The 14,499-nt window shown below is 35.9% G+C and overlaps 1 protein-coding gene across 2 annotated transcripts in view; it reads right to left on the minus strand.

Annotated features, from left to right (window-relative positions):
• RFX3 (regulatory factor X3) overlaps positions 1-14,499 on the minus strand; it is a 133,616-nt gene that overhangs the window by 52,066 nt on the left and 67,051 nt on the right. For both annotated transcript variants that reach the window (XM_021381307.1, XM_021381308.1), the window contains exons 2-3: positions 11,326-11,450; positions 2,223-2,320 (exon numbers count right to left, since the gene is read on the minus strand). In XM_021381307.1, the coding sequence (XP_021236982.1) occupies positions 2,223-2,320; positions 11,326-11,442 (215 nt within the window). In that variant the 5' untranslated portion in view covers positions 11,443-11,450. The remainder of the gene's footprint in view (positions 1-2,222; positions 2,321-11,325; positions 11,451-14,499) is intronic.

Raw genomic sequence — 14,499 nt, forward strand, 5'->3', positions numbered from 1 at the left:
GGTTCTACAGAAACTAACAAATATTTTCAGATACAGAAACACAAAAAAACCATGGAAACCTGTAGACTTAATCTAATCAGTCAGTAACATTTGGTTCTCTTTTTATTAAGGACTGTAAGAAGTCATGTAGTACCCAACTCACACGCTACTAAAAGTGCATGTGCTCACATGAGAAGTTATGAGTGCTAAATGACAAGAGAGGCTTGCACGTACTAGTTGCAGATGCAAAGCTACAGACTGTACACATAGAACAACAAATGCTGACAACTGTTATGTGGTATATCTGGGACAAGCTGGTGACAGTGGACTACTTCAAATTCAGGACTGGATATACTAGAAGTCTTGAACTCTCCTGTTTAAACAGGAACAACAATGTAGAGGATTCATTCTTTATTTACTTTGTCCTCTGAGGGTTTATTAATTTCAGGGGAAGATGCTTACTGAGGCAATGACATTCAGCAGAGGAAAGTATGTAACATAAAAGGGCCCACCTTACAAGATTGATAATTAGTTTTCAAATTACCCTTTGTCATCTAGGAAAGAGGAAATGTTGGCATCAATTCTTTTTTAGAAAACTTTTTCCACATTAAATATTAACTTTATGAAATCTTGCTAGTGTGAAAAACATTTAATTCATGGAAAACAAATGGTAACACTTTCGGAAACATTACAATCACTTAAAAATGATTCACTCATTTAAAAAGAACAAGCTATGTTATACAAGCAAGTTCCTATTTCTACCTATTTTTGAAGCCCTGTTTAGAGCAGAAATGGTTAGCAGCTATATCAGCAGCAGCAATATAAATGCATAGCCTCCTGTATGCAAACAGTATTTTAGGGCTGTTTATCCATTCACAGCTTTTTAATACTTATTTTTCCCAGCCACCCACACATCCTGTATTTTTGTTAGATATGTGTTTGAATGGCTTAGGTGGGAGGAGAACTTAAAAGATCATTCAGTTCCAAGTCCCATGCCATGAGCAAATTTGCCACCCACCAGATCAGGCTGCCCAGGGCTCCATCCAACCTGGCCTTGAGCACCTCAGGGGATGGGACATCTATAGCTTCTCTGGGCAACCTGTTCCAATGCCTCACCACGCAATGAGTGAAAAATTTCCTCCTAACATCTAATCTAAATCTCTCCTCTTTAAAACCATTCTTCCTTTTTCTATAACTATCAGAATGCGTAAAAAGTCAGTCGCCATTCTGATTATCATCTCTCTTAAGTACTGGAAGGCAGCAATGAAGTTGCTCCTGAGCCTTCTCCATACTAAACAAGCCTAGTTCCCTCAACTTTTCTTCTGAGGAGAGGTGCTCCAGCCCTCTGATCATCCTCACAGCCCTCCTCTGGATCCTCTCAAACAGCTCCACATCCTTCCTGTGTTGGAGAACCCAGGCCTGGATGCAATACTCCAGATGGGGCCTCCAGATGAAGCAGAGCAGAGGAAGACAAAAGACCTCCCTCATCCTGCTGGCCACCCCTCTTTCAATGCAACCCAGGATAAAGTTAACCTTCCGGGCTGCAAGCGCACGCTGCTGTCTCATATTCTCCTGCTCCAAGCCAGGGATTGGACTAGATAACCTCCACTGGTCCCACAGGTTATTCATTCTATGTATCTAAACTTGCATTTTGGTGAAAAGAACTTAATGGTGGAAAAGTATGTTCAGGTGAGCAGGAAGCATACAGTAACAGCCGGAAAAGAGTCTAAAGAATCAGTGAAACAAAATAGTGTTATCCTCCTTCATCTGCCTCTCCTATTCCTCTGGAAAAAAATTTGTATTGTTTTATGGAATAAAGGATTTAAATTACATTACTGCTTTCTCTAATAAAAATCCAGCCATTGCAGGATTTTATGCATTTACCACTAGAATTGCAGCCAAGAAGACAGAAAGCCTGTGGGAAGAGATCTTTGTTACAAAGATAGTAATGCTATAATAAAGTTAATAGCAAAACTTATTCATAAACCTAAAAGGTGCTTCTTCAAACAGCACTGTGCTGGATATGTAATTTCATTTAACATCAACTAAAACAATCACAAGAATTCTTTTTACACAACTCTTCGGTCTTAATAAACTGAATTCAGCTTTCAAATAACAATCATTTTGATTCAATCATTTTTCTTTCCAACTTAAAATACAGTTGTTGAAAGAATCTCATTGACAATATATATTTAACTTCACATTTTAGTAAACATTCACATTTTAATCATTTGCCAACTTACATAGCTCCATTAGTGTAGACTGTGTCACTTCCTTCCACATACTGAACCTGGGTTGGGTAGACATGCTGTACTTGCTGTACAGTTTGCACTTGCTGCACCTGAAAACAAGAACATCATAAAATAGAGATACTGTCATAAAAAGAAGGATCAAAGCTTCCATGCATTTCCTGGCTTCTAAACAATATGGGAAGGCTATTGTTTTCACAAAATACTTGTATTTTAAGCCTAGTAAGAACAGAATCTTAACACTGAAAATGCATGTTCATGCAGCACATACTTCAGTGCTCAAGACAGAACTAACTAAAAAACATAGAAGGATAAAATAAAGCACAACTATGCTTTGCAACAAGGAATTACATTTACTAAAGAAAAAAGTATCCTTTGCCTACACATATGCCTTTCCTTATTCCATTTAACTCTGAATAATACAAATCTTAATATGCAGCTTAATGTGCAATAACACACAGCTACAGTGTGCTGCACTAAGTTCAGAAATAAAGGCTTAGATCAAAATAGTTTAGCATTTGTTTAACGAGTTAAACTACAGTGGTATGAGGCTTCTTCCAGTAATGTTTTGACGCAAACCAATCAAAAACCCCATTCTGAGTAACTCTTCCAGAATGTCAGCAGCTACAGCACACTCCAAGGAAAGCTGTTTTTAATGTTAATGAGATAAATAAAAAGAAGCAATAAAGTATTACTATTTTCATTTACATTGCTAAGATTGCATGTCTGCCTTACAAAAGCATATCATCAGACAATTCCTTTGACCCATATATTATGTAAAGCAGCTTCAGGTTATGCATATTTCCTGTCCAGCCTTGATTTTTTTGTCTTCTCCTATAGCAGAGATTAAGAAATCCATATTTTACATGAGCTGTTGTTGAGAGAAGTTGTATTTTAGCTCAAGTGCAGTCCAGAATCTAAAGGAAGTAAAATGACTGAAAGATTTCATAGACCAGCAAACCTTGCAGTAGGAACTGAATAAAGCAAATGACAATGCACACATTTATGTAATAGATTTAATGGAAACTATGTGTAAATGACTGCTGTTTTTTTCAGATGCTTGTTAGGAAGTAACTTCGCGATCCAGTTGCTCCTGAGAGTTGCAAACACCAGATGTGTCTGAGTCTCATACACTTGATGGATCATCTCCCAGAGCTTATTAAGAATATCTTCATTTTAATACCATAACTCCACAATAATCTAAAGAGTTTTAAGATAATCATAAATTTCATAGCCTCTCACAGTATTGACTCATACCGTGAAAGGAAAATCTGGATTTTCACAGGAACTTTTTCTTAGTTTGGTATTAAAACCTGAATTCTGAAAAGAAAATATTAGCGTGATAGAAATGGTGAGGCACTGTAAGATGGTTAAACTATCTATTAAAAGTTACAGCTTTCTGATTTTTCACATAAATCATTACATATTTGGCGTATAAACCTGAAATACAAATTCTCCACTTCAAAAAGAAGGCTTTAAGAATATTTCTGTATATTAAGGTAAAATGTTTATGTTCTTCATTGTGAAACATATATGCCACAGATCACAATGATTTCAAAGCCTAACTCTAAAAGGATTTCTTCTTTTTGGGTGATTCTAGTTCTGTGATGACCTTTAATTAATGGGAGAATGATAAGAGCACTGACCTGATCTTATTACACCATATATGGAGAAAAAATCTTTAAAGCAGGCTTTGTTCTTAGAACCACTAATTTGTCACCTGTTATGTAATGGATTTGTTCCATTTTCTGTCCCAGTAGTACAGCTGGGGAAACATGGGAAATTATACCATTATCAACACGTTTCCATCCAACCTCTCTTAAAAAGCACTTCATTCCCAGCTCATATGCACAGCATGTAGCCTACTCCCTATGAAAAAAAAACAACAAAACACTACTGTGTTTTATTAATAAAAGGAATTGATTTCCTCCCACAACCTACATACTGACAACTTACTATATCTAAACTATTAAAAACTTCCTGTCAGCAAATGCAGGTCATGTTCCCATTCTGTACAAGCTATTATATTCTTGTTATAAGAATATAATACTCCTGGATGCAAGCTGCTACCATTTCAAAAACTGTGGATACAGCACTGTGCTAGACCATTACCATAGCAAAAAGAGGATACTGCAAGGAGGAAGTGTTAAGAATATACAGAAGATTTCAAAGCTTAGCATCTACTAGATTATCAGTACCTATTAAGAAACTGAAAATTTTCAAAACTTGTTTAATTTCTGATTTGGAGAAAAAAAAAACCAAACCAACTATTCAAATAGTTATAGAAGAAAATATCACAAATGTTTTTTTTTAAGTTCAATAATTACAAATTTGCACCAATTTTTACATAAACTATCTATTAGCTTAATATGCAAATACTACCATTATTAATACTACCTGCTTAGAACAATAAAATAACTTTTTAAAAATCAGTATTTCAGAATGGTTGAAGTACAGTGCTAATCAAAACACCTTGTCTTCTTTTCTTGATCTAAGTACTTTTCTTCTAAATTTTAACAATGCAGTTCAATAAAGCAAGACTATAAAACATGTTATTCTGCTTCAGTTTCTCTGAAACTCAGTGCTGCTGAAGTTAAATTGATTCCGATCCCACAGGAAGTTTTAGTGACCATGCTGTTTTGCAGAGTATATGCCTATGACTTTCTCTACCTTACAGTTTTAAAATATGTTTCCTGTCAAGGAATGACAAATAAGTGATCTTTAGAATGGCTTTGCATATGGAAATTCTGCGGAGTTGAAAATCTTTGTTATACAATACTTTACATTCCATTTTTATTTCCTATTTCACTTCATTTGGGGAAAAATGTTTCCATGAAAGTTAATTTAAGTGCCTTTGGATTATTATTATTTTTCTTAAATCGTCAGGAAGGGAAGAGTGCATACATATATATTTACATATATATACATGTGCATATACTCTTCATGGATATAAAAGTATTTTAGAAAAATTTACCTAGGGGGAAACAAAACACCATAGGAAAAAAAAATCATTATTTATATAAACTATTAAAAAAACTATCTACCTTCTATTCTGTTTATCATTTTCCTTGCACATTTTATAAAGTCCAGAAAACAAGAATGACGGAGAGAACCTGTAACTGTTACTTAAATCAAAATGGCTTTTTTATACTAAAAAAAAAAAAAAAAAAAAAAGACAACACATACCCACAAAACTCCTCCAAGAATTTAATTGTTTCAGATTGAAAACACAGTGAAATATTTATTACTAAGTATCAGTACTAGAGTTTAATGATTGTATGTTCTTGGGGTGGACTGGTGATCTAGTCATAATTTTTGTACTCTCGTTAGTCTGGAATACTTTTGGCAAACAAAATATAAATAGCATATGCTGTAATATTCTAAGCACATTCATATGTATATAATGCTTAATGTGAGCTTGTGATTATGTTTCTCTTATGCTGAGCATGATTTTGCATTAAGACTAATTTTGATTAGCAGAAGTCTACATCTCCAGTTTAATGAAACAATTATTTTGTAAGGTGATGGCCATAGTGAATGTTGACTACAATAATTGGTTTGTTCAACTTCAGATGCACTGATACACTTTTATAAAATTGATTATATGATTATTTTTGTTTTATTTCTCCAATCCTTCCACTTTGCATGGCAGAAAATACAAAGTACAGTAAATTTTTAATCTTTAGAAGTTTGTTGCTCTGTGCTAGAGTGCCTGTTGAAAACACAATGATATATTAATGAAAAATCCCCATATTTAAGGAAGGAAACTGAGAAAATTCCTCCAACGATAAAGACAGAACGAAGTGTTAAGAGTGTAATTAAATTCTTACTCTTGATGCTTTTTGCTTAGATGTATACACTTTTGTTCTGTCACCGTTCTCCTCCGTCATACTTCAACAGTGACAGCTGCTGCGCTGCACAAAACCAACTGCCACCACTGCAGTATTGACTAAAATGTAATCTGAAATTTTCAGTAACTGAAAATTTTTATTTTTTTCTTAATTGGAGTAGGGTTTTATGAGATCCATATTTATACTAGCTATGTGAAAATTAGGGGTTTGTTTTAGCTGAAAATATCACAAAGTACTCTTTTGCTCAAAAGACTTCAATACAGCCACAGCTGTAGAGGAGAAAGGCTCTCATTCCATCCTTATGCAGTTGGCCCTTATTCTGGGCCAGAATTTTATATTTGCAAAAAATATAACATAGATATAAACAGCGTAATTTGAAGAGTGGTGTCCCTCAGGAGTCAGTACTGGGACTAAGGCCCTTTAATATCTTCATCAATGACATCGACAGTGGGATTGAGTGTACCCTCAGCAAGCCTGCAAATGACACCAAACTGTGTGGTGTGGTTGACATGTCTGAGGGATGGGATGCTATCCAGAAAGACCTAGACAGGCTTGAGCAGTGGGCCCTGGTGAAGCTCATGAGGTTCAACAAATTGCAGGGTCTCGCACCCAGGTCGTAGCAACCTCCACTATCAGTACAAGCTGAGGGACATAAGGATAGACTACAGCCCTGCCGAAAAGGACCTGGGGGTACTGGTGGATGGCAAGCTGGATACAAGCCAGCATTGTGCCCTTGCAGCCCAGAAAGCCAACCATATCCTGGGCTGCACCAAAAGAAGCATGGCCAGCAGGGCAAAGGAGCTGATCCTGCCCCTCTACTCTGCGCTGGTGAGGCCTCACCTGGAGCACTGCGTCCAGATGTGGACTCCCCAGTACCGGAGATACAGAGACCTGTTGGAGCACACCCAGGGGAGGGCCACAGAAATGATCCAAGGGATGGAACACCTCCCCTGTGAGGACAGGCTGAGAGAGCTGGGGCAGTTCAGCCTGGAGAAGAGGAAGCTCCAGGGAGTCTTAGTAACAGCCTTTCCAAGTATCTAAAGGGGAGCTACAGGAAAGAAGAGGACAGATTCTTTTGCAGGGTCTGTGCTGATAGGACAAGGAGAAATGGTTTCAAACTTAATAAGGGGGGGGATTTAGTTTGGGTATAAGGAAAAGTCTTCCACAGTGATGGTGGTGAAGCATTGGATCAGGTTGCCCAGAGATGTGGTGGATGCCCTGTCCTTGGAGACATTCAAGGTCAGGCTGGACGGGGCTCTGAGCAACCTGATCTAGCTGCAGATGTGCCTGTTCATTGCAGGGGATTTGGACTAGATGACCTTTAAGGGTCCCTTCCAACTCTAAGGATTCTACAATTCTATGGTTCTGTGTTATCTTCTGAGCATTGAAAAAATCACAGTGGTACCATGACAATAACTCCAAATTCATATTTGTATGAGATGACATTTAAGCATGGCATATAAGTGGGGATGCAAACATTAGAAAGAATGACTTCACCAGGAAAAAATGAAATATTAGGTATGCTTTTAAGATTAACTTAAAAAAAATCTAAAATGGCCTTATTGACTAAGAACTGTTAATAAATAAAAATACAAGTGAAAATACAGAAGTTTCAGTATCCACCAAATAGTTGTAGTTAGACAAGTACATGTTACGGTATCTAGAACATAGTAAAATTCCAAAACTGACCTATTGTTTTAGTAAGTAATATTCATATAAGAATATAATCTGAATGTGAATATTCATCCACATACACTGTGAATACAGCTGACTGTATTATTGTCAAGTATGTCTTTTACAAGCCATAGGAAAAAGAAAAGAAGGAAATTTATACCTTATATGTTATTCACCTAGAACCTTCCACTGCATTCTCAGCATTTGTAACTGAACATGTAGAAATAATGTCTGTCTCCCATCAAAAGTATGATATTTGAAACCAGCATTAGAAATGACAGAATCATAGAATCACCAAGGTTGGAAAAGACATACAAGATCATCCAGTCCAACTGTCCACGTATCACCAAGAGTTATCACTAAACCATAGAATCATAGAATCATAGAATTAGCGAGGTTGGAAAAGACCTACAAGATCACCTAGTCCAACCATCCACCTACCACCAATAACCCCACTAAACCAGGTCTCTCAACGCTATATCTAAACGTTTCTTGAACACCTCCAGGGACGGTGACTCCACCACCTCCCTTGACAGCCCATTCCAGCACCTGACCACTCTTTCAGAAAAGTAGTATTTCCTAATGTCCAGCCTAAATCTCCTCTGGCGCAACTTGAAGCCATTCCCCCTCGTCCTGTCACTAGTTACAAGAGAGAAGAGGCCAACCCCCAGCTCACTACAACCTCCCTTCAGGTAGTTATAGAGAGTGATAAGGTCCCGCCCTGAGCCTCCTCTTCTCCAGGCTGAACAATCCCAGCTCCCTCAGCCGCTCCTAATAAGGCCTGTGCTCCAGACCCCTCACCAGCTTCGTCGCCCTCCTCTGAACACACTCCAGGTCCTCCATGTCTTTCTTGCAGTGAGGGACCCAAAACTGGAGGCAGTACTTGAGGTGCAGCCTCACCAGTGCTGAGTACAGAGGGACAATTACTTCCCTACTCCTGCTAGCAACACTATTTCGGATACAAGCATTTTTCCTCCTTATTTTCTTCAGGCAAATTGGCTTGCTCCTAATGAACACACATAAAGCCAAATACTTATTTTTGGCAAATGCAACTTACTCATAGAGAATTCTTCAAGGTAGATCACATCTACAATTTCTCCAACACACTGACTGTTTCAGTGTTTGATATTCCTTTTTTTTTAACCCTGTAACTTCACATTTCCCTCTGGCATACCATGCTTACGTCTTCACTCTTCCCTTCGCCACACATACCTATCTTTTAGATTATGGGTTTACTGAGAAAACATCAGGAATTTTATTTGCTTTCTCTCTAAACAGATATCTCCCACATACCATGTTTTAATTACTGCAATAGAGTTTGCATTGACTGTTCCACATACTCGTTTACTCACTGATCCCTGCAATATTTTGTAAGAAACTCTCTTTCTTGGCTCAGTTGATCCACTTAGCTTTCTTTTTTGAAACATTATGTTGATTCTTACTGTTAGAGACAACTGAAAAAATATAATCTAGTATAAACACAAAGAAAAACAATGCAAAATAACAATGGAATATGGAATTAAATGGGAATACTTTGAAGCAGTAGTACTAAATGAAGGAGATGTAGCAACTGACAGTTTTACAATCTTGCATACTGCAATAAAAATATATCTGTCTCCTGTACCCACTAAGGCCTAATCAAGCAAGGAAAAAAACCAAACCCATCCACTCCTTGACTTTTATATTTCCATATGAGTATTACACTGATAAATTGGAATAACATCAGAGAAGATATAGAGAGTAGGTGATATAGCTAAATGCATTACTAATGTGGGAAAATATAGAGCCAAATATATTCTCTAAGTTTTCAGAAAAATAGTACTTTTGCACAAAGTTTATAAACATCAAAACCAAACTCATTCTTCATCTGTTTATGAAAAAAATAACAGAGAAATGCACTGAAGATCCCATCTTTACAGCTCAATCAATTCAATGATTAGAACTAAAGAAGTGTCCTATATGCCACTAACTGGTTACCAATCTTCCATCACACTGATCAAATCTATAAATGGATCAAATTCAATATGCAAATTAGGCCATCATAAAGGTAACAGCTTTGATAAAATGGGCAACACTGTATCACTACTATATGGCCATCTCTTATCTGAAAAGCTAAAATACAGAAGTAACAAACAGCAAATCACATAATTTACATTTGGCAAACATTTGTCACAATATGAGAACATAAAAATATGACATTATATAGATCATGTTTCATAAGGAAAAAATGTCCCATACTTTACACAGCTTAAAAAATAGACAAAAAAAAAAAAAGAGCTTAAAACCAGACGAAATCTCCTGCAGAGGTTACTGTGTTCAAGCATCATGGGAGCATCAAATAAAGACTAACATACTATTAAAAGGTCTTTATTCTAATCAATATTTATATTAAGAGAAACATCTCCGTAACAGTCTGAACTCAGGAGAAAGTATTTCAGACAACTGTTGATTTACTAATGACAAATTTTGAGAAACTACACACCGAGAAGCATTTGAATAACATTTTATAAATGCAAATTCAATGCTTTTCAGAACCACTTTTTTGGAAATAAACTTGCTTCTTAAAACATACACGAATATATAGGCACCAGCCATACTAATGAAACTGTTAGCCATTTTAAGTGTAGTCTGTACCTCAGGTAAAAAATGTTAGAAAAATATATGACTGTGTGGAACACCGTTACAAAAATAAATGCAGAAAAAAATACACCACCTCATATTTTAGAACTGTACTTGACATAATGCTGAAAAATCAATTTAGAGAACAGATTACACTGTTTAATAAATTATATCCTGTGATTCTGAAATTGTCAATTTAACTTTTGATGAAAACCAACATCAGATATCACTCAGATTACCTGTCAGATGGACAGCTAATTTCTATGTAATCAGGAAAAATCTTGGATAACAGTCATAGCTTTCACATTTAGTCCCTATTTTCACTCTTCCAATTTTTCTTTTTACCTTCCATTTTCATCTGCCACCACTCGCAAAGCTTGTGGGTACTGTGTAAGTGAGTGACCACCTCATAAAAGAGAGGCATGAACTGTGCTGGCTGTTACACAAGTCTTCCTACTTCTCTGGCAGATGCACGTAGTGAATTACATATTGTCTTATCACAAATACTTTCATGACAATGTGTGAAGATCTGCAGTGAATCAAGCCTAGAGATGCATTTTTACATTTACATTGCACTTACTTGGAACTGCAAATTAAAGAAGAAATTATCTAACCAGCAGTGTCATAAATATATTATATAATGGTCTAAGTGTAAATATTCAGTAATATAAATTTAATTTCTATGAGTTATTCCATAAAGTATGTAATAATCTACTGTCAGAATCACATGTGAATATAATTGGTGCTTGTCATATGCCTTAGTGTAAAGAACAGACCCTGAAAACAGCTTGCCTTCCTAGGTGGCTATTTTAATTCCAGCAAAATAAAATCAATAAAGCGGAGCAAAACAATTCATTTAGCAGCCTGCTACAAAATCATCTTCTTCACTATGTTGTGAAGAACTACTCTTCCTGATTTTTCTTTTAATATTCCCAAAGCTAACAGCAACTTACCTGTTGCTGAACGGGTACTTGCTGTACTACCTGCGTGGGCACTGCTGCCTGGCCAGCCACAGATGTCTGTAAAGTCACAGTTGAACCTGTATCCGACCCAGCCTCTGATGTCTGCATTGTGGTCTCTGAGTAAAATTAAGAAGCAAAATTAAAAAGGTTAGTGCATGTGTTTGCTTTATTATTCTGGCATTTGCTATAGCACACTAATTTGGGTGGTTTGATTGGATCTTAAAATTAGCTAGTATCAACCTTGGTATTAGCTAAGTGGTTTTTCCCCTACTAGCATACAAGATACTGTAAATGATTTTTGTATCTTAGTATTATCTTACTTACATTCAAAATGTCTTTTATTTATATATGCAGAAATATCTCACTTAGATATCAGAGTTTTGTCACTTAGAACAACTCAGCAGTTAGCAAAGTCTTCTCTAGACTGGAAGATAATTGGTCAATATACAAGTATTTCTCTTTTCCGTCTTCCTGAATTACATTGTAAAGTCTACATGAATTTCAAAGCTAAACTAACAGATGACAGAGTGAAGGGATATAATCTGGAAAGAAGACTCTGAAAAGCAAGTAATGAGTCACAGTGAAAAAGAACTCAAATAACCTTCAGTAAAAAGTATTAAATCAATCATTGTAGTTGTAATTATGAGAAGAAACTCACTGCCAACAAAACCATATAGAAGTACGTAAGCAGTAGAAAGGCAGCAAGAATTGTGACACATTTTAAAGAGAACAACTGGATTCAACAGAAAAATGGTAGGAGAGACAAAGAAAATGCCTTACAAAGAAAACTTATCATCAAAACAAGGAATATACAGGGAACTACAGGATTCCTCAAGTCCGCACAAAAGAAATACCAATAAAATTGACTGGAAGCCAAATCAACATTAAATGAAAATCAGGAAGTAGATTAAAAATAATAATTATAATAAATTAATAATAAAAATAACTGCAGTGGGTTATTAACCAGTATAAATAATAACCAGATGAGACAGTTACTTCATTGCCTAATACCTTCAAAACAGAAGCCTGTGTACTTCTGTGAAGGATTACATAAACAAATACAAAATAGTAGCCTCTAACCTAAATGCTATCCAAAAATCTTACTTGCCCTAATCCCTACTAATCTATATTAGCTCCAGTATATTTTGTCAAGGTGAGGACCAATATCACTAAAAATTAGTAGCATTACAATCCACACTCAAAGGAGTTCCCATGAAAAATCTACAAAATATTTACAATATCATTAGGTGATTTTTTAGCTTAACTGTATAGATGCACATGGCTGGCAGGGAAGAAAGTATCCTTTAATCTCCCCCAAACAACCTCCCCCCCAAAAAAGAAGACCTACAGTGTTTTCTGAAACAAAACTGTCACCAAAAATGTAATGACTCAGGGGCATACTAATTCATAGTAGGAAGAATTCATTATTGCACAATTAAACCTTGAAAGCTCCTCAGAAAATTCAATATTCTCCTTGCTTGACTACTGAACCAGCTGCAATAACAGACCTTCCTTTCAAGGCTGTGTTCCAAAGTAGTTTAAGCTGATTTAAAGCCAGGTTTCTGCAGTCCCTTCCCCTGACTCACTGTGCATGCAAATGTAGTTTGCGCAGGAAATAGGCATATAAATTTGCCATGGGGTAAGGGACAGAGGTAGGACCTTGCCAGCTGTGAACAACATTGGCTTAAATTTTGTGGATTCATGCCTACAGTACATGACAGATTGAACTGCATTTGAAATATTCTGACTGAAAAAACTGATGATCGAACTTGTCTGAAACTAATCAATGAGCTTTCAAAGTCATTACGTCTGACCTCTATACTTCTTTACAGCATGCCTGACAAAAATTAGAATATGGAAGGAAACCAGACTCCACAGATGACTACTGAAATGTTAAAAATCCTAATTAAATAAGGACTTAAAATTCTAATTAAAAATGGGTGTCCTCTGGATAAATGCATTTACTGTGAAAGAGCAAATCCCATCCCTTTTTTTGTGTGTGTTTATAGAAAACTCAATATAAATCCAAAATAAAATTATTTCATTTGAAGAACAATATCACATTTCACGTATCAGTCTATCCTATCTTAACAATGTTAACAAGAACAGTCAACTTCCAATAATACAGCCCTGGAGGAAAACTCTGTTTTCCAATGCAATCATTTTTAAAGTTAGTTGTAGGTGCACAGAACCAAATTGCTCCACACTGTAAATAAACAGAGTTAGAAAACTACTTTTTGCAAACAAAGGCAGAAAGGGAACTTATGTTTTATATACATATGCCTGGACTTATCTATGGAAACAATACACATAGCATTGATCATTATGTCTTTTGAGAAGAGTTGCAGCACAGCACAGTGGGAGAGCAAGTGTTTTTGGGGGTTACTAAAACATAAAAAATGACGTAACATTAACAACATTCCCAATGGAATACTAAGGAGTATTTCAGCTTTAACATTTTACTTAACTTTTACTTAGACAATGTAACCATTTTCTAAATTGAACAATTCAAGTTTTACTCATTTCTTGCTCAGCATCAAGGCACTGCAAATAAGAATTTTTTCTAGGTAAGAAGTTCAAAATTCTTAAAATAAGAATAGCAATGAAAATGGCTGTTACAGGAAACGGTGACCTTTGATTTGCATTTAATCCACTTACAGGTGATCTTCCAAGTACTAACACCAAAGATTTTAATAAAAAAATATTCTTACTACTTAGAAAGCAAAGTCAGCTATTAGAAAAAACTGATTTTTTTTGTATTGAAATTTTTTAGAAAAAAAAATATTACTATTTTGCATCTCCATTAGGAAGAAAAAGTGAACAATCAAAAAGAACTAAAATGCATTATTTCCTAACACCCTTCAGCTTTACTTGTAATTACACGTTGTTTTCCCAGTTACAGTGTACAAACATGTCAATCACTGAAAGGGAGGAAGAGTGCTAAATTTAGTCAGATACCATTATGACTGGTAAGAAGCTGTTCCATATTGCCACATTTATGTTAATTACCAGACCACACCTCAGATATAGTATTTGATCATTACAACTGCAATTCAAGATGCTCAAGATATCAGATTGAGGTTCTCCAATCTAAGAGTGGAGTATAATATGTTCCTGTCCTTGTAGTGCTTGTCAGGGAGAGTGTCTTGTTTACATTAGTGTAGA

This window comes from Numida meleagris, chromosome Z, assembly GCF_002078875.1.
Source record: "Numida meleagris isolate 19003 breed g44 Domestic line chromosome Z, NumMel1.0, whole genome shotgun sequence".
NCBI lineage: Eukaryota > Metazoa > Chordata > Aves > Galliformes > Numididae > Numida > Numida meleagris.